The sequence below is a fragment of the Mustelus asterias genome, chromosome 16, assembly GCF_964213995.1.
Source record: "Mustelus asterias chromosome 16, sMusAst1.hap1.1, whole genome shotgun sequence".
Lineage (NCBI taxonomy): Eukaryota > Metazoa > Chordata > Chondrichthyes > Carcharhiniformes > Triakidae > Mustelus > Mustelus asterias.
In genome coordinates, this window is record NC_135816.1 from 77,382,602 (window position 1) to 77,403,256 (window position 20,655).

General features: G+C 48.3%; 1 protein-coding gene across 1 annotated transcript in view; it reads right to left on the reverse strand.

Annotated features, from left to right (window-relative positions):
• LOC144505260 (kazal-type serine protease inhibitor domain-containing protein 1-like) overlaps nt 1-18,431 on the reverse strand; it is a 54,615-nt gene extending 36,184 nt beyond the window's left edge. Inside the window, exon 1 of the mRNA XM_078231303.1 lies at nt 17,969-18,431. Coding sequence (XP_078087429.1) covers nt 17,969-18,431 — 463 coding nt within the window. The remainder of the gene's footprint in view (nt 1-17,968) is intronic.
• Nucleotides 18,432-20,655: the final 2,224 nt, after the last annotated feature.

Consider the following 20,655-nt stretch of genomic DNA (forward strand, 5'->3'; position numbering starts at 1 on the left):
AGAACGGCAGGGGGGGTGGGTTGGGGGGAAAGGGGGAGAGGGGGAGAAAGGGAGGGGTGGGGGAAGAAAGGGAGGGGTGGGGGGAGGGGAGAGGAAGGGGAGGGGGGCGTAGAGGAGGGGGAGGGGGGAGGAGGGGAGGGGTGGGGGGTAGAGGAGGGGAGGGGGGAGGGTGGGTAGAGGAGGGGGAGGAGGGGGATGGGGGTAGAGGAGGGGGAGGGGGGAGAGGAGGGGAGGGGGGAGAGGAGGGGGAGGGGGGGAGAGGAGGGGGAAGGGGGGAGGAGGGGGAGGAGGGGAGGGGGAGAGGGAGGGGGGAGAGGGAGGGGGAGGGGGGGTGAGGAGGGGGAGAGGGGTGGAGCGGAGGGGGAGGGGGTGGAGAGGAGGGGGAGGGGGGGTGGAGAGGAGGGGGGAGGGGGAGAGGGAGGAGGGGGAGAGGAGGGGGGGAGAGGAGCGGGGGGAGGAGGAGCGGGGGGGAGAGGAGGGGGGGGGGAGGCGGGGGGCGAGGAGCGGGGGGAGGGGAGGGGGGGAGGGGGAGGTGGGAGGGGATGGGGGGTAGGGGAGGGGGGAGGAGGGGATGGGATGGGGGGGAGTGGGGGGGAGTGGGGTGTACCAGCTGGTGGGGGGAAGACCAGCGGGGAGTGGGGGGGGGGGTGGCAGAGGGAGCACCAGTTGGGGGGAAGGGAGGGGACCAGCAGAGTGGGGAGGGACGGGGGACCAGCAAGGGCGGGTGGGAGGGAGAGGGGACCAGCTGGGCAGGAGGGAGGGGGGACCAGTGGGGGCGGACCACCGGGGGCGGGGGGACCAGCGGTCTGGGAGGGAGGCCAGCGGGGGGAGGGGGTAACAGAGAAGCATGGGGAACAGCGGGGAGGAGGGGGGAACGTGCGGGGAACAGCGGGGGAGGTGGGAGAACAGCGGGGGAGAGTGGGATGGGGGGGAGCAGCGGGGGGAGGGGGACAGCGGGGGGACGTGAGGGAACAGTGTGGGGACGGGGGAACAGTGGGGGGAATAGCAGGTGTGGGGAAAAGCAGGGGGAACAGTGGGGGGAGGGGGAACAGTGGGGGGAGGGGGAACAGTGGGGGGAGGGGGTAACAGCAGGGGAGGAGGGGGTACTGCGGGTGGGAGGGAGGAATCGTGGGGTGTGGGACGAACATTGGGGGAACAGCGAGGGGGGACAGTGGGGGGGAGGGGGGACAGTGGGGGGAGGAGGGTACAGTGGGGGGGGTGTGGGGTGTGGGGGGGTTGTGGGGGGGGAGTGGGGGGGTGGGTGGGGGGGAGTGGGGAGGTGGGGGGGTGGGGGGGTGGGCGGGTTGGGGGTGGGGGAGTTGTGTGCTGCTGGGGGGTGTGGGGGGGGTGGTATGGGGGAGTTGTGTGCTGCTGGGGGGCTGTGGGGGGCATGGGGAGTGTTTGCTGCTGGGGGGCTGTGGGGAGGCATGGGGAGTGTGTGTTGCTGGGCTGGGGGCGAGCAGAGTTCTTTAACCCTCCCCACAACCGCCACTTCAGATTGATTAGATGGCTTTTGCGATGCAACCAATTGATCTTGTTGTTCTTTTGGTTGCTGCTGGAGCTGAGGAGGAGGAGGAGCAGGAGGATGAATTGTGGGTGGAGGAGGCCCAGGCCTTACCACTTGCAAGAGTAGAGAGAGACGGCGGCCGGAGGCAGGACATGGCCACCATTCGCCCCAAGAGTGGGGGGGTCGGGAGAAGGAGGGAGCGGAGACCCCGGCAGTTCTGCACGTGAGTGTCTTGTATATATAGGCCCTATTTGCTGTTTGTGAGCAGATCTCCCACTCACCTGACGAAGGAGCAGCGCTCCGAAAGCGAGTGGCATTTGCTACCAAATAAACCTGTTGGACTTTAACCTGGTGTTGTTAGACTCCTTACTGTGTTGACCCAGTCCAATCTCGGCATCTCCACATCATGGCTGTGAAAGTGACAGCTGCTTTAAACTTTTACGCCACCGGGTCCTTCCAGACCGCCAGTGTGGCATTTCCCAACCATCCTTCCACAAGTGTGTCAAGGAGGTCACGGCTGCAGGATTTGTGGTCATCATGGGCTTGCCAAATGTGTAGGGGCCATCAATTGCACCCACATCACCCTCAAGGACCCGGTGAAGAATCCAGGAAGACTCATGTACAGAAAAGGCTTCCATTCAATAAATGTGCATTTGGTGTGTGACCATCAACTGAACATCATGCACATCTGTGACAGATACATCTGTGCCAGACTGCAGTGTGCAGTCACATTGAAGAGCTCCAATGTCCCAGAAGTCTTTGGGGAGGAGCCCAAGGTGCAAGGATGGCTCTTGGGGGACATGGGTACCCCTTTGGACTTGGCTAATGACACCTGTGTGGAGGCCTGAGACTGAGGCAGAGACCCGATATAATGAGGCCCACGTTGGCACCCATTCAATAGTGCAACGGTGCATAGGTCTCCTCAAAATGAGGTTCAGGTGCCTGGACTGCTCTGACAGGGCTCTCCAATATAGCCCCCTGATATCGTCCCGCATTGTGGTCGTGTGCTGTGCCCTACACAACCTGGTGCAGCAGTGAGGAGAGCGATCAGCTGGGCATCACTGGGGAGAAGGCTACCCAGCAGGAGGAAGAGGAAAAGGTCGATGATAATGACGAGCAACACTACCTAGACGCTGGAGGACTGCCAGCAGCAAGGGTCAGACATACAAGGGCAGTGAGGGAGGCCCTGATCACCATGCGCTTTGCTCACTAGGGGGCCTGTGCTGCCGCACGTGGGTTTCATCCCCCTGTGCAGTCCTACAATCTCCTGCAACATTGTAACACGAGAATGGTGGGCCTGGCTACATGATGTTAATGAATTTCAGTGGCAGGCAGGAGGGTGATGACGACTCGCTATGCGCCATCGTGATGATGCCCTGGTGCAAACTAGCCTGACTCCGACCTGAGATCCGCATGCACACTGGCACCTGGGCCCACATCTGGGTGGTGGGTTATGGAGCACTAAACCTCATGAGGGCCCTGGGGTGGTTGGGGGGAGGACAGGAAATCTCTCCTGTCTCCTGGGGATGCCATGGCAGATGCTGTAAGTCACTGCCAATGCATGTCACCCGCTGTATTTGAGCACCTTGGTTTTCATTGCAGCAGTGCGCTGAGGGGCTCACTTAGGGGGAAGATACTAGATGAGGTAAAACACTTATCCTTGCTGCCGGATTAGGTCATCCAGATTTTTGTGGCTTTGCTTTCCTGGCCAGTGCCCTGGCACTAACGCATGTTGCCACCGCCTCCCAGGTTGTGTTTCCATCCCTTCCCCTGGGATGACATCCTGCTGGGGGAAAGAAGGTGTCCCGCCTTGTCTCCACTGCCTCCAACAACCTGGCAAAATCAGCATCAGAAAATCGGGGAGCTGTCTTCCTGGAGAAAATTTCTTCCTGCACTGCCTGCCTGTCTGTCCATCCTTTGGGATTTTTTGGTGCAGTCCCTTGTCAGGGCAGATCAGCTCCAGGCTGTTTGGGCGAGTCAGGCGCCCGTTCGAGCATTCCAGCGGGTTTAATGCAGTTTGCCTTGTTACCATGGAGGGGAAGCCAAGTCAGCACTTGCAGGTGTGCTGGGGCTTGTGCCTCTGTGATGATCAGGGCAGGGGAGAGAGAGGGTCATGTCAGACAGCTGTCGAGGCCAGGGGGGTGATGAGGGGGCTGTGTGCAAGGAGGTCCGGGGGGGGGGGTAAGGGGGTCAGTAATGTTGGGGGGAGGGGGGGAGCTTATCTGGCCCAGGGGTATTCTGTCAGGAGAGCTGCTTTTTCTGCGCCTGTGCTGTTTGTGGCTGGAATTTTACTGCCACGCCCAAACCAGAATCGGGGTGAGCAAAGCTCACAGAAAGGAATTCTCGGGCTGGATTTTATGAGCCTCGCCCAAGCGAGGTCGTAAAATCCTGGCCCGTGGCTGTGCTCTGAGCTGCAGGTTGTCTGGCAAATTAAGCCCCGCCCACTGCCTTAGTGGCTAGAAACAGTTTAGCCCATATTTTCAAAGACTGAGTGCATAAGATTCGGTGTGAAAACTCGCCCGAAAAATGGATCAGGAATGTTTCAAAACTGTTTTCACGCTAACTGGACACTTCGAAAAAAATCCCTTTAGATTCCGCCCATAGAGTCATCGAGCAGTACAGCACAGAAACAGGCCCTTCAGCCCAATTGGTCCATTCTGACCATGGTGCCCTCCCAATTGCCTGCATTTGTTCTTATTTGGCCCATATCACTCAAATCCTTTTCCATCCATGTACTTATCCAAATGGCCAATCAGATTGCTGTGGGTCTGGAGTCACATGTCAGCCAGACCATGTAAGGATGGCAGATTTCCTTCCCTAAAGGATATTAGTGACCCAGATGGGTTTTTAACAACAAGAGAGAAAGGTTACTGAGGGAGTGGAGACTGAAGGAGGGCATTGGGGATGGGGATTGATTGAGGGGGGAGGGGGGGTGGGGGGAGGGGGGGTGGGGGAACTGAGGGAGGGGAGACTGAGGGAGGGGAGACCAAGCAAGAAAGAAATGAGGGAGAAAGGTGGGGTGATTGAGGAAGATTGGGAAGAGAAGACCGAGGGAAAGGAAATGACATGAAAATTGGTAGTGTGGCAAATAGCGAGGAGGAAAGCCTTAGATTACAGGATGATGTAGACAGGCTGGTCAGATGGGCAGAACAATGGCAAAGTGTGAGGTGATGCATTTTGGGAGGACTACCAAGACAATGAAATACACAATGAATGGTGGGATGTTAGGAAGTACGGAGGACCGGAGGGACTTTGGAGTACTTGTCCAAAGATTCTTGTAGTCAGCAGGGCAGGTAGATTAAGTGGTTAAGAAGGCATATGGGATTCTTGCCTTTATTAACCGAGGCATAGAATATAACACAGTAAGAAGTTTAACAACACCAGGTTAAAGTCCAACAGGTTTATTTGGTAGCAAAAGCCACACAAGCTTTCGGAGCTGCAAGCCCCTTCTTCAGGTGAGTGGGAATTCTGTTCACAAACAGAGCATATAAAGACACAGACTCAATTTACATGAATAATGGTTGGAATGCGAATACTTACAACTAATCAAGTCTTTGAATATAACAGCAGGGAGGTTGTGATGAAGATGTATAAAACACTAGTTAGGCCGCAGCTAGAGTACTGTGTGCAGTTCTGGTCAACACGCTATAGGAAGGATATGATGGACGAAAAGAAATTGGTTTAGGTTGGAGGGTCACAGTTTTTTTTTTTAACTGGTCGGTGCAACATCGTGGGCCGAAGGGCCTGTTCTGCGCTGTAATGTTCTATGTTCTATGTTCTATGATTGCACTAGAAAGAGTGCAGAGGAGATTCACCAGGATGTCGCCTGGGCTGGAGCGTTTCAGCTATGAAGAGAGGCTGGATAGGCTGGGGTTGTTTTCTTTAGAGCAGAGAAGGCTGAGGGAGGAACATGACCGAGGTGTACAAAATTATGAGGGGCATAGATAGGAAGAAACGTTTCACTTAGTAAAAGGGTCAATGACCAGAGGGCACAGATTTAAGCTAAAGAACAGGAGATATAGAGGGGATTTGAGGAAAACTTTTTCACCCTGGAGGGTGGTGGGAATCTGAACTCACTGGCTGAAAGGGTGGAGGAGGTGGGAACCCTCAAAAAATTTAACAAGCATTTCAATGAGCACTTGAAATGCCGTAGCACACAAGGCTATGGAACAAGTGCTGGAAAATGGGATTAGAATAGATTGGTGTTTGGTGACTGACACAGACACAATGGGATGAAGGGCCTGTTTCTGCGCTATAAAACTCTATGACTATGAGAATGAGGGCTGGCAGACTCATGGAGGGAAGGTTAATCAAGTAAAAAATGAGGGAGGGGATAGTGAGGGGAGATTCAGTGAGGTGAGGCTCAGTGAGGGGAGACAAGGGAAATATGACTGACAGATGGCAGTCTGAGGAAAGGGAGACTGGAGATGGAGTGACTGAGGGAAAGGATATGGAGGGAAGGATGGCTGAGAGATGGGGGCAGGGGGGCTGATGGAGGCGGACTATATATTAAAGACAAGCGTTCAATGATCTGATTCATTTTCAGTGTTTGATTTTGTTATTCTGTTCTTTGCTCCTTGCAATTGTACTTGATTGTTTAAGCCAGTGGGTGAAACTGGAGAATTAAGAAATCAGAGAATGGGTCCCAGAAAGAGGCTTCTTGCCTGTGTATTGAAAACCCTGTAAATTCTGAGATGTTTTAAAGTTCTGGAAATAAACCTGTTTGGATTTACAGAAGAACATAAGAACTAGGAGCAGGAGTCGACCATCTGGCCCCTCGAGCCTGCTTCACCATTCAAGACGATCATGGCTGATCTTTTTGTGGACTCAGCTCCACTTACCCGCCCGCTCACCATAACCCTTAATTCCTTTACTGTTCAAAAATTTATCTATCCTTAAAAACATACAATGTTCAACTGCTTCACTGGGCAGGGAATTCCACAGATTTCTGTCAGAGGCTACAGAAGGATATAGATAGGCTGGAAATTTGGGCAAAGAAATGGCAGATGGAGTTCAATCCAGATAAATGCGAAGTGATGCATTTTGGTAGAACTAACATAGAGGGGCGCTATACGATAAATGGCAGAACCATAAAGGGTGTAGATACGCAGAGGGACCTTGGTGTGCAAGTCCACAGATCTTTGAAGGTGACGTCACAGGTGGAGAAGGTAGTGAAGAAGGCATATGGCATGCTTGCCTTTATAGGACGGGACATAGAGTATAAAAGTTGGGGTCTGATGTTGCAGTTGTATAGAACGTTGGTTCGGCCGCATTTGGAATACTGCATCCAGTTCTGGTCGCCACACTACCAGAAGGACGTGGATGCTTTAGAGAGAGTGCAGAGGAGGTTTACCAGGATGTTGCCTGGTATGGAAGGGCTTAGTTATGAGGAGAGATTGGGTAAACTGGGGTTGTTCTCACTGGAAAGACAGAGGATGAGGGGTGACCTAATAGAGGTGTATAAAATTATGAAAGGCATAGATAGGGTGAACGGTGGGAAGCTTTTTCCCAGGTCGGTGGTGACGTTCAAGAGGGGTCATAGGTTCAAGGTGAGGGGGGAGGTTTAACACAGATATCAGAAGAACGTTTTTTACACAGAGGGTGGTGGGGGCCTGGAATGCGCTGCCGGGCAAGGTGGTGGAGGCGGACACACTGGGACTTATCTAGATAGCCACATGAACGGAGTGGGAATGGAGGGATACAAAAGAATGGTCTCGTTTGGACCAGGGAGCGGCGCGGGCTTGGAGGGCTGAAGGGCCTGTTCCTGTGCTGTATTGTTCTTTGTTCTTTGTATTCACAACCCTTTGTGTGAAGAAGTTCTTCCTCTGCTCCCCCTTATTTGAGGCCATGCCCCCTAGTTCTAGTTTCACCTGCCAGTGGAAACAACTTCCCTGCTTCTATCTTATCTATTCCCTCCATAATCTTATATATTTCTATAAGATCTCCCCTCATTCTTCTGAATTCCAATGAGTATAGCCCGAGTCTACTCAGTCTCTCCTCACAAGCCAACCCTCTCAACTCCGGAATCAACCTAGTGAATTTCCTCCACCCCCTCCAATGCCAGTATATCCTTTCTCAAGTGAGGAGACCAAAACTGTACACAGTACTCCAGGTGTGGCCTCACCAGCACCTTATGCAGCTGCAACATAATCTCGCTGTTTTTAAACTCCATCCCTCTGGCAATTGAAGGACAAAATTCCATTTGCCTTCTTAATTACCTGCTGCACCTGCAAACCAACTTTTTATGATTCATGCACAAGGACTCCCAGGTCCCTCTGCACATCAACATGCTGCAATTTTTTACCATTTTGCATTTTGGAAAGTCTAATACAGATAGGAAATATACAGTAAATGGCAGAATCCTTCAGAGTATTGATAGGCAGAGGGACCTGGGTGTACAGATACACAGGTGGAGAAAGTAGTCAAGAAGGTATACAGCATGCTTGCCTTCATCGGCTGGGGCATTGAGTTTAAAAATTGGCAAGTCATGTTGCAGCTTTATAGAACCTTAGTTCGGCCGCACTTGGAATATCGTGTTCAATTCTGGTTGCCACACTACCAGAAAGATGTGGAGGCTTTGGAGAGGGTACAGAAAAGATTTACCAGGATGTTGCCTGGTATGGAGGGCATTAGCTATGAGGAGAGGTTTGAGAAACTTGGTTTGTTCTCACTGGAACGACAGAGGTTGAGGGGCGACCTGATAGAAGTCTACACGATTATGAGGGGCATGGACAGAGTGGATAGTCAGAAGCTTTTTCCTGGGGTGGAAGAGTCAATTACGAGGCGGCACAGGTTTAAAGGGGATGTACGAGGCAAGTTTTTTTACACAGAGGGTGGTGGGTGCCTGGAACTCGCTGCCAGGGGAGGTAGTGGAAACAGATACGATAGTGAGTTTTAAGGAACATCTTGACAAATACATGAATAGGATGAGAATAGAGGGATATGGTCCCCAGAAGGGTAGGGGCTTTTAGTTCAGTCGGGCAGCATGGTCGATGCAGACTTGGAGAGCTGAAGGGCCTGTTCCTGTGCTGTAATTTTCTTTGTTCCTTGTTCATTTAAATAATAGTCCATTTTGCTGTTATTCCTACCAAAATGGATGACCTCACATTTACCAACATTGTACTCCATCTGCCAGACCCTTGCCCACTCACTTAGATTATCTATAACCCCCTGCAGACTTTCAGCATCCTCTGCACACTTTGCTCTGCCACTCATCTTAGTGTCATCTGCGAATTTTGACACACTACATTTGATTCCCAACTCCAAATCATCTATGTAAATCGTAAACAATTGCGGTCCCAACACTGATCCCTGAGGCACACCACTTGTCACTGATCGCCAACCAGAAAAACACCCATTTACCCTCACTCTTTGCTTTCTGTTAGTTAGCCAATCCTCTATCCATGCTAATACATTACCCATAACACCGTGCACCTTTATCTTATGCAGCAGCCTTTGGTGCGGCACCTTGTCAAATGCCTTCTGGAAATCCAGATACATCACATCCACAGGTTCCCCATTGTCCACTGCACATGTAATGTTCTCAATGTATTCCACCAGATTAGTCAAACATGACCTGCCCTTCATGAACTCATGCTGCGCCTTTCCAATTGGACAATTTATATCCAGATGCTTCGCTATTTTTTCCTTGATGATGGATTTAAGCATTTTCCCTACTACAGAAGTTAAGATAACCGGCCCATAGTTACCCGCCTTTTGTCTACATCCTTTTTTAAACAATGGTGTTACATTTGCTGTTTTCCAATCTGTGGAAACCACCCCAGAGTCCAGTGAATTTTGGGAAATTACCACTGGTGCATTTGCTATTTCCCCCGCCATCTCTTTTAGCACCCTGGGATGCATTCCATCAGGGCCAGGAGACTTGTCTACCTTTAGCCCCATTAACTTGCCCAACACTACCTCTTTCGTGATAATGAAAGTTTCTCGGTTCTCACCTGCCATAGCCTTCCTGTCATCAATTTTTGGCATGTTATTTGTGTCTTCCACTGTGGAGACTGACACAAAATACCTGTTCAATGCCTCAGCCATTTCCTCATTTCCAGTTATTACATCCCCTTCTCGTCCTCTAAAGGACCAATGTTTACTTTAACCATTCTTTTTCATTTTGTATATTTGTAGAAACTTTTGCTATCTGTTTTTATATTCTGAGCTAATTTACTCTCATAATCCATCTTACTTTTCTTTATAGCTTTTTTCATGGCTTTCTGTTGACCTTTAAGGATTTCCCAATCTTCTCGTCTCCCACTAATCTTTGCCAGTTTGTATGCATTTTCTTTCAATTTGATACCCTTCTTTATTTCCTTGGATATCCATGGCTGATTATCTCTTTCTCTACAGTCCTTCCTTATCACTGGTATATACTTTCGCTGAGCAGTGAAAAATCACTTTGAAAGTCCTCCATTGTTCCTCAATTGTCCCATCATAAAGTTTTTGCTTCCAGTCTACCTTAGCCAACTCCTCCCTCATCCCATTGTAGTCTCCTAGAACTAGAGTCATCTCTGCATTGTTTTGATATTAATCAGATATCTAAGATGTATAGCACCCCAGAAAATATATAACACACAGAAGTAGAAATTATATATTTTCATTCAACAGAATGGGTTAGACACCATATGGAGTACTGTGTTCAGTTCTGCATACAGCACCTCAGGAAAATGAGGCCAATAAATTATCCCTCAAGCAAGATCTAAGTTCCTTTGAGCATTGGGGCCTGTAGGAAGGAGGCTGAAGGAAAAATGGTGCATTCATCCACTGAGTCCTGCTGAGTTCCTAGAATCTGAAGGAGGGAAGGGAAGGCTATCAGGCAAACACCGGTAGAGTAATAAGTTGCAAATAATTACCTTTGATACTCATTTTGGCTGGATGAGAATTTTTAAAAAGTTAACAAAACGGAGAGTGTTTGTGAGACAGGCCTGGTTTTAAATTAAGCAAAGGATGTTAATTTTAGATGAAGTAATGACTTGGAAGGGTATTTTGGAAGCACTCAAAATAAGCGTGTGGTGCTTTAGAATTCATTCTAAATTAGAGATGAGATCGGTTTGAGGCACTGACATTGCCCTCAGCGCACAGGAGCACATTATTCAGTTTACTCTAGACATTTTCTTTGGTAGATGGCACCTCTTGACAACAAGAATCTTGTGCCCTTTAGAAGAAAATGGGAGGAATTATAGCAGAGTAAGATAGAATGAGTTAAGACCCAATGGGGAATGGTGAGGTTAGAAATCTGCTTGAGTTGCAAAGCTACTTTTAACAGAAAAGAAAGTTTCATTTAATTATTCAGTGGAATATTTTGACAACGTTTCCCTAAACTCTGATGAAGTGGGATTGTTTTCCTGAATTGTTGCTGTTCTGGGAGGCGACTTATTGAAACTGCCTGGTCATTAATTCAACACTTGCCTCAGCGATGAAATGGAGCATTCATCACTGATGGTGGAATGGGATTCCCATTACCAATTACCCTCTTCCATTCCCCTACCTCTGAGGATAGAGACTGTTGGAAGTACAGACAGAATGTGGACCCTGGCACCTGTGAGCAGGATGCTTCCCATAGAAGAGGCAGTGAAGTGGTTGCGAAGCAGAGGCAGAGACATTTTAAGACCATAAGATATAGGAGCAGAATTAGGCCATTTGGTCCATTGAGTCTGCTCCGCCATTCAATCATGGCTGATAAGTTTCTCAACCCCATTCTCCTGCCTTTTTCCCATAACCTTTGATCCCCTTGCCAATCAAGAACCTATCTCTCTTTGACCTGGCCTCCACAGCCTTCGGTAACAATGAATTCTATAGATTAACCCTCCTATTTTGGGAGCAATCTACAGCCCATGCAGCTGCTGTACAAATCTTATTAGTAATTCCATTTTGTGTTCGCTAATGGAGTCTCTGAAAATGAACCTTTTTAATCTGGTGATGGGATCAATTATCCTGACACTGCTTCTGGTGCTGTTCAACAGTTAGGGCAGGAACCTCCAACCAGCTGTGGTGCCAAAGCAGCCATGAAGCGGGAATCAATTTCAGCCACCAACAAAACAAAAAGGTACAGAATATGCAATGAATCAATAATGCTTTCAGTGGAATATTACCAATGTGAAGGTAACCACATTCCTGAATCGTGTCAGTTTAAGGAAGCTGAGTGCTTTTATTGTCACAAAAAAGGACATTTGATAGAGCAGTTCAGAACTAAGTCAAGCTCACTGAGTAATCAACCAAGATGTTACAAGTATGAAAAAGCTTAGCACTACTTATTCTGGTATTCACTCTCTGTTTAATCTAAAAACAAGCAAGATAGACCCTATTACTGTACTGGTAAAAGGAAAGTCTCTTGAGATACAAGTGGATACATGGTCATTTCAGTACCTAAGAGAGTGAGTCCAATCATTGAACTTTAAGAGCAAGTTGAAGACTTATACAGGAGAAGCAACAGAAATAAAAGGCACCACAATGGTTCTGTAAACTATGGACAACAGTCTACCCAGCTTCCAGTGATAATAGTGATGTGTGAAGGACCAAGCCGCTGTAGCCATGATTGGCTTAAATAAATCACGTTGACTTTGACTGAGATTTTTCAGGGGGACTGCATGAACAGATAAAAAAATACAAAAGTATCTTCTCATAGATTATCAAAGAATTATTCATTATCATAGAATAGAAAGCATCTTCTGTGATGAATTAGGCAAAATCAAAGGCTACAAGCAAAAATTAATGTGGATCCAGAGGCGACTCCCCAATACTTTAGGGAAAGACCAGTACCATATGTCTTACAAGAGAAAGCGGATACTGAGTGAAACAGGTTGGAAGAACTTGACATTATCCAGCCAGTTCAGTTCTCAGAATGGGCAGTGTATATTGTCCCCATATTGAAACGGGACTGGACCACCTGCATTTTCAGCAATTATAAGTTAACAGTTAATCAGGTCGCCAATCTGGATAAATTTACAATTTCGAGAATTGAAGACCTGTTTGCAAAGCTGGATATGAGTCATTCATATGAACAATTAGAATTAGGTTACACTTCCTGGAGGTATGTCAAAAATGTGCATTGGCCATGCTAAATTGCCCCTTAGTGTCTCGGATGTGTAGATTAAAGCGATTAGCGGGTAAATATATGGGGTTACTGGGATAGGGGCCTGGGTGGGATTGTTGTCGGCGCAAACTCGATGGGCCGAATGGCCTCCTTCTGCACTGTCGGGTTTCTTTCTATGTTTCTATATCATGAGAAGCACACATAAAGGCCTACTCCAGTACATGCGCCTGCCTTTTCATAGAATCATAGATTTGCCACAGTGCAGGAGGCTGCCATTTGGCCCATCGAACCTGCACTGACAGCAATCCAACCCAGGCCTTATCCCCATAACTCCACATATTTAGCTACTAATTCCCCCCGACACTAAGGGACCATTTAGCATGGTCAATCCACCTAACCCGCACATTTTTGGAGTGTGGGGGGAAACTGGAGCACCTGGAGAAAATCCATGCAGACACAGGGAGAACGTGTAAACTCCACACAGACAGTCACCCGAGGCCAGAATTGAACCCGGGTCCTTGGCACTGTGAGGCAACAGTGCTAGCCACTGTGCCATCGTGTCTTTGGTATGTGCAATATTCCAAAGGACAATGGAGAGCCTTCTACAGGGGTTACTGCGGGTTGGAGTATATCTTGATGACGTCCTTATAGCTGGATCGACAGAGGTTGAGCATCTAGCAGACTTAGAAGAGGTTTTAAAGAGATTGCAGGAGGCCGAGTTCACCTCAAGAAAGATAAATACTCCGTTAAGTCATTGAAGTGACCTATGTGCGGCACCATGTAGATGCACAAGGATTACACCCCCCAGAAGACAAGGTTAAGGCGATAAAAGAGGTGCCTGTCCCCACAAATGCAACTGATCTCAAAATCACATTTGGGGATGGTAAACTACTGTGGATGTTTTTAGCGACAGCATTGATCCCCTTGCATATTCTGCTAAAGATGCACCAACTTTTTTCTTGGAAGGCTCCCGGGGGAAGCTTTCAACAGAATAAAGTTTAAAAAATTAAATGCATTCCTCAAATCCGTTAGAACACTTCAACCCATCCAAAGAACTGATATTGACCCGTGGCACCTCTTCATATGGTGTTGTTCCATGGCATGGACAACTGCTCTGACAGGCCGATAGGGTTTGTGTCAAGAACCCTCTCAGAGGCTGAGAAAGAAGGACTATCTATACTCTTTTGCGTCAAAAAAACTCCACCAGTACTTACACACTTTACCATTGTTTCTGACCACAAACCGCTCTTGAGTCTCTTCAAAGAGGACAAGATTGTCCTCTTTGAAGAGGACTGATTGCCTTGGCAAGAATTCAATAATTTTGTCTGCCTATGAATATTTATTCAAGCACCAACCTGAAACACACATAGCGAATGTGGATGCTATTTGCCGCCTACCCTTGCAAGAAAGTATCTCATGTACTCCAGTACCACAAGAAGCCATCATGGCATTAAATTCTTTGGACACATTGCTAGTCCCAGTGAAGCAGATCAGGAACTGAACCAATCGAGATCCATTCTGACCAAAGTGAGAGACAAAATACTTATTGGATGCATAAATGAGCCAATTTCTGAGGAAAATAAACCATTCTTTACCCGCAAGGATGAATCGAGTTGTCAGGATGAGAACATGAGTAGTTGTCCCTGTACCAGGCAGAGAGCTGCTCCTAACTGAATTACACAGCGCTCATCCTGGCATCTCTAAGATGAAGATGCTCAGCAGGAGTTATGTGTAGTGGTCTTGTATTGATGCTGATATCAAGAAGCTAGTCATGCACTATCAATAGTGCCAACTGCAACAAAGGTTGGCTGCTACAGCCCCACTGCACCCTTGGGAATGGCCTGGACGGCCATGGGTACAAATCGCTATTGATTATGTTCCATAGATATCCATAGAATGCCGACAGTGCAGAAAGAGGCCATTAGGCCCATCAAGTCTGCACTGATCGCAATCCAACCCAGGCCCTATGTCCATAACCCTACTTACCCTGCTAACCCCCTGACACGAAGGGGAAATTTTAGCATGGCCAATCCACCTAACCCGCACATCTTTGGACTGTGGGAGGAAACCAGAGCACCTAGAGGAAACCCACGCAGACACGGGGAGAACGTGCAATCTCCACACAGACAGTGACCCAAGCCGGGAATCGAACCTAGATCCCGGCATTGTAAGGCAGCAGTGCTAACCACTGTGCCATCATGCTGCCCCAAATGTTGGTCCATCCATGGGAACAATGCTTTTGCTTGTGATTGATGCACACTCAACACCAATGGACATTTCTGAGGTGAAGTCACCCACATCACATGCTAACATTGAAAGATTACTACAGATCACCTGAAGTCATGGTATCAGACAATGGAACCAACTTCAGAAGTGCTGAGTTTCAAAACATGGCCACTCTCAATGGTATTAAACACATTACAACTGCACGTTACCAACTAACAAACGGAGTAGCTGGGAGAGCTGGCCAAACTTTGAAGTCTGGCCTAAAGAAACTGTCAGGAAGAACCTTGGACAACAAAGTCTCATAACTTCTCCTCAGCTAGTGTACCACTTCACATGCAACAAGGGGGTTCCACCGGCAGAACTGCTAATGAGGCAATGGACACAACCTTTCCATCCCGCTACGCTAATCCATCAGCGTAGTGAGTCGGAAAGATTACACACGAGGCTTTTCTTAGGAACCCTACAACACAGAGAAAGGCCATTCGGCCCATCGGGTCTGCACCGACCACAATCCCAGCCAGACCCTACCCCCATATCCCTCTGACCTACGCACCCCAGGACACTAAGGGCAATTTTAGCATGGCCAATCAACCTAACCCGCACATCTTTGGACTGTGGGAGGAAACCGGAGCACCCGGAGGAAACACACGCAGACACGAAGAGAATGTGCAAACTCCGCACAGACAGTGACCCAAGCCGGGAATCGAACCCAGGTCCCTGGAGCTGTGAAGCAGCAGTGCTAACCACTGTGCCACCGTGCCGCCCCTGTGTTTTGCATCAGTCATGAACCGGTCCTGTGCTGAAAACCATCCTGTGTTTTGCCGGTGTGATCAGCTTCACTCCCAAAAATGACACGAAGCCGATTTAAATATTAATGACATGTGGCGCTGGGGCTATGACCTGGGGGGAGGCAGGGGTGGGCTGACTGTCAACAGTGGGGAGGCAAAAACAGGTGATCGGAAACAGGGGAGAGTGCAAGTAGGTGATTGGCAAAGTGGGTGGGGGGGGGGGGGGCGGAGTGTGAGAGCCGCGGTGGGGATTGTGACAGGGCTCTCATCGGGAGAGTCTGGATGCCCTGATGCCGGTGACCCATGTTGCCAAGGGGGGGGCAAGGGGAGGGGGTTTACACAGCTGCCAATGATGGGGGTTGCTCGATGTCCATGGGGTGGTGGTAGGGGCGGGGGGTGGGGGGGTGATGTTCAGGTCTCTCAGCTCCACCTGTAAGCTTAGGCTAGTGAGCTGTAATACCCAGTGCTCTCTATTAAACCAAGTGAGGTGTAATATTGTGTAACGTGGTCACTCCTTCTTTGGTATGCACCTTTTACTGAGCATTTCAATGATCCATGAACATTATAGGAATTGATTGAATTTCAGTATTCCTTTACATTACTTTTTGCAGTAAATAACATGCTTGTGTATAGAACATAGAACATAGAACAGTACAGCACAGAACAGGCCCTTCGGCCCACGTTGTTGTGCCGAGCTTTGTCTGAAACCCAGATCAAGCTATTTCCTCCCTGTCATCCCGAAGTACTCCATGTGCCTATCCAATAGCTTCTTAAATGTTCCTAAAGTTTCTGACTCCACTATCACTGCAGGCAGTCCATTCCACACCCCAACCACTCTCTGAGTAAAAAACCTATCTCGGACATCCTTCCTATATCTCCCACCATGAACCCTATAGTTATGCCCCCTAGTTACCACTCCATTCACCCGAGGAAATAGTCTTTGAACGTTCACTCTATCTATCCCCCTCATCATCTTATAAACCTCTATCAAGTCTCCTCTCAACCTCCTCCGCTCCAAAGAGAAAAGCCCAAGTTCCCTCAACCTTTCCTCATAAGACCTACCCTCCAAACCAGGCAGCATCCTGGTAAATCTCCTTTGCACTCTTTCCAGTGTCTCCACATCCTTTTTATAGTGAGGTGAGCAGAATTGCACACAATATTCCAAATGTGGTCTCACCAAGGTCCTGTACAGTTGCAGCATAACCCCACGGCTCTTAAACTCAAACCCCCTGTTAATGAACGCCAACACACTATAGGCCTTCTTCATGGCTCTATCCACTTGAGTGGCAACCTTCAGAGATCTATGGATATGAACCCCAAGATCTCTCTGTTCCTCCACATTCTTCAGAACCCTACCTTTGACCCTGTAATCAACATTTAAATTTGTCCTACCAAAATTAATCACCTCGCATTTGTCAGGGTTAAACTCCATTTGCCATTTTTCAGCCCAGCTCTGCATCCTATCTATATCTCTTTGCAGCCTACAACAGCCCTCCACCTCATCCACTACTCCACCAATCTTGGTGTCATCAGCAAATTTACTGATCCACCCTTCAGCCCCCTCCTCCAAGTCATTTATAAAAATGACAAATAGCAGAGGACCAAGCACTGATCCCTGTGGCACTCCGCTGGTAACCAGTTTCCAGTCCGAAAATTTTCCATCCACCACCACGCTCTGCCTTCTGTTAGATAGCCAGTTACCTATCCAATCGGCCAAACCTCCCTCTATCCCACACATCCTTACTTTCTTCATAAGCCGACCATGGGGGACTTTATCAAACGCCTTACTAAAATCCATGTATATGACATCAACTGCACTACCTTCATCTACATACTTAGTTACCTCCTCAAAAAATTCTATCAAATTTGTGAGGCAAGACTTGCCCTTCACAAATCCGTGCTGACTATCCCGGATTAAGCTGCATCTTTCTAAATGGTCGTAAATCCTATCCCTGAGGACCTTTTCCATCAACTTACCGGCCACCGAAGTAAGACTAACCGGCCTATAATTACCAGCGTCATTTCTATTCCCTTTCTTAAACAGAGGAACCACATTCGCCACTCTCCAGTCCTCTGGCACCACCCCTGTGGACAGTGAGGACGCAAAGATCAATCCAAAGGCTCTGCTATCTCATCCCTTGCCTCTGATGAAAAAAAGCTCTCAACACAACTTTAAGCCAAGTTTCGAGGGCTTTATGATGCACACATGTATGTGCTGATTCTTTATGTGCATTGTGAATGACACACTAACACTCTGTACAATCATGTCCAACAGAGGATACCGATATCAATGTTTGGCAGTATTGTCATGCAGGAACTAAATGCATGTGTTGTAAACAATCCTGAAGAACTCCCTGTGTAAAAGCACAGCAGGCAATATAGGTACTGAAACTATCAAATGGTTACCTGTCTCACAGGGTCCTCTGTGTTTAATGTTGAGATTGCCTTCACTGTTGCTGTAAAACACTTCTTTGAACGTGCAGATGTTGTTGTAAGTCTTTCCATCAGATCCACACACACTTTCCTGGGATTTGCATGTACATTGCGGTTCTGGGATCTCCCCAAAGAAGGCAGCATTGGTATCCAGCACACAGTCCAGGTCCTCTCCACACCTTCCGTAGAAGTGGCTGGTGTTGCCAAGGTCGCAGATTTGCCCCTCGGCGTTGCCGCACTCAGGGCAGCAGTCGCACTTGTCCAGCACTGTCCCTGCCATACACCCCAGCGGCTTGGGGCACAGCTCAGCCTGGCACACCCCACAGCCATCTCCCTCCTGCAGGAGCCGCAGCCAGCCCCTGTGGTAAAGGCTGGGAAGAGCCTGTGTCACTTGTACCGACAGGAACATCACGGCAGCAGTGAGCACGGAATTCATTGCCAGACTGGAATATGAGGGAATCAAGATCCAATATATCCAAAGAGCCAAGCTCCAGATATTTTCATTCTTTAAAAAAGATAAAATGTTGAAGCATAAATAAAATAAATCCTTGCAGTGTAAATAATCACTGGCCCACATACATTGGAAGAATGTGATCAAACTGATGAAAAAAAGCTCTCAACTCAACTTTAAGCTAAGTTTCGAGGGCTTTATGATGCACACATGATAGCTTTGTGAAGGAATTGTTTGCCCTCGTTGCAATCCTGAGGGGAGCTGGCACAAAGTAGGTGCTACTCAGTCAGACAGGCTGTGAGGAGCAGGGAGCTGGTACTAAGCACACTGAAGAGTCTGCCTGTGTGTGTCAGAACCTTTTCCTTCTCTCAGTTACAGAGCTGTGAGTGCCTGCCAAATCCCTCCCGCACTCTCACTCACACACCCTGTCACAGGACAGGCAGAGCACTCAGATGGAACTTGATGGAAAAAAACTGGAATTTCATTGAGTTTTACAAAGAAGAGATTTCTAGCTGAGTCCTGATTTGTTAACCATGGAAATAATTATCTGGTGACCTTTAATTTAGTTTAATACATCTGGAGTAATTGGTGATCTCACTGTGACACCAAGTGGAACTTCTCTGGCCAATCTTTGCTGAACTTAAACAATACTTACCCTACCCAGCATCCATCCCCCTGACCCTCGCCCCACTATATTTTAAAAAACCTTTATTGTTGACTGTGGAGGAACAGAGAGATCTTGGGGTCCGTATCCACAGATCTCTAAAGGTTGCCACTCAAGTGGATAGAGCTGTGAAGAAGGCCTATAGTGTGTTAGCTTTTATTAACAGGGGGTTGGAGTTTAAGAGCCGTGGGGTTATGCTGCAACTGTACAGGACCTTGGTGAGACCACATTTGGAATATTGTGTGCAGTTCTGGTCACCTCACTATAAGAAGGATGTGGAAGCGCTGGAAAGAGTGCAGAGGAGATTTACCAGGATGGTGCCTGGTTTGGAGGGTAGGTCTTATGAGGAAAGGTTGAGGGAGCTAGGGCTGTTCTCTCTGGAGCGGAGGAGGCTGAGGGAGACTTAATAGAGGTTTATAAAATGATGAAGGGGATAGATAGAGTGAACAAAGAACAAAGAACAACAAAGAACAAACGTTCAAAGACTATTTCCTCGGGTGGATGGAGCGATTACAAGGGGGGCATAACTATAGGGTTCATGGTGGGAGATATAGGAAGGATATCAGAGGTAGGTTCTTTACGCAGAGAGTGGTTGGGGTGTGGAATGGACTGCCTGCAGTGATAGTGGAGTGAGACACTTTAGGAACATTTAAGCGGTTATTGGATAGGCACATGGAGCACACCAGGATGATAGGGAGTGGGATAGCTTGATCTTGGTTTCAGATAAAGCTCGGCACAACATCATGGGCCGAAGGGCCTGTTCTGTGCTGTACTGTTCTATGTTCTATGTTCTATGTTGTGAGGTGTGCACTCACTAAAGTCTGAAGAGGTGTAAAATCTTTCACTCTTTTCTCAAGATATCAGCCTCAAGCACTTCCAAGACAACCGATGACCCAATCCCGGAATGCACCCGCCAAACCTCTGTCAAACTTTCCATTCAGAAGTTTAACAACACCAAGTTAAAGTCCAACAGGTTTATTTGGTAGCAAAAGCCACACAAGCTTTCGGAGCCTTCCTCGGCCAACCTGTTGGACTTTAACCTGGTGTTGTTAAACTTCTTACTGTGTTTACCCAAGTCCAACGCCGGCATCTCCACATCAAAACTTTCCATTATCCAGAACTCCTGAATTTTGAGATCTTTCCTGTCAAGGATCCCAGACCTTTTGGGAATGAGGACGCTCCTACCACAAATACTCATCCCATAATCTCCATGCCGACCCGAGGCCATGATCTGAAGCTGAAGATTGATTGTGTCGAACCCGCAATCCCACCCAATCCCATCCCACCTCCCGAGGTCTTTTAATCATAATCTTCAAACAGAATAATTGACTCTATTGTACAAGTCTTTCAAAAACAGCACAGTTCAGATCCATGAGGAAGTCTATCTAACTGCCAAGTAAATTTCCTGAAGTGGTTCGGGGTCACCCAGGTCATAATCCCCATCAGGATGAGAGAGGAAAGGTTTCAGAAAAAGTCCAAATGAACTACTGTTAGTGGCCCAGGGGTTTCAGAGCAGTAAGCTGACTCCTGCTCCTGACAGTCCTT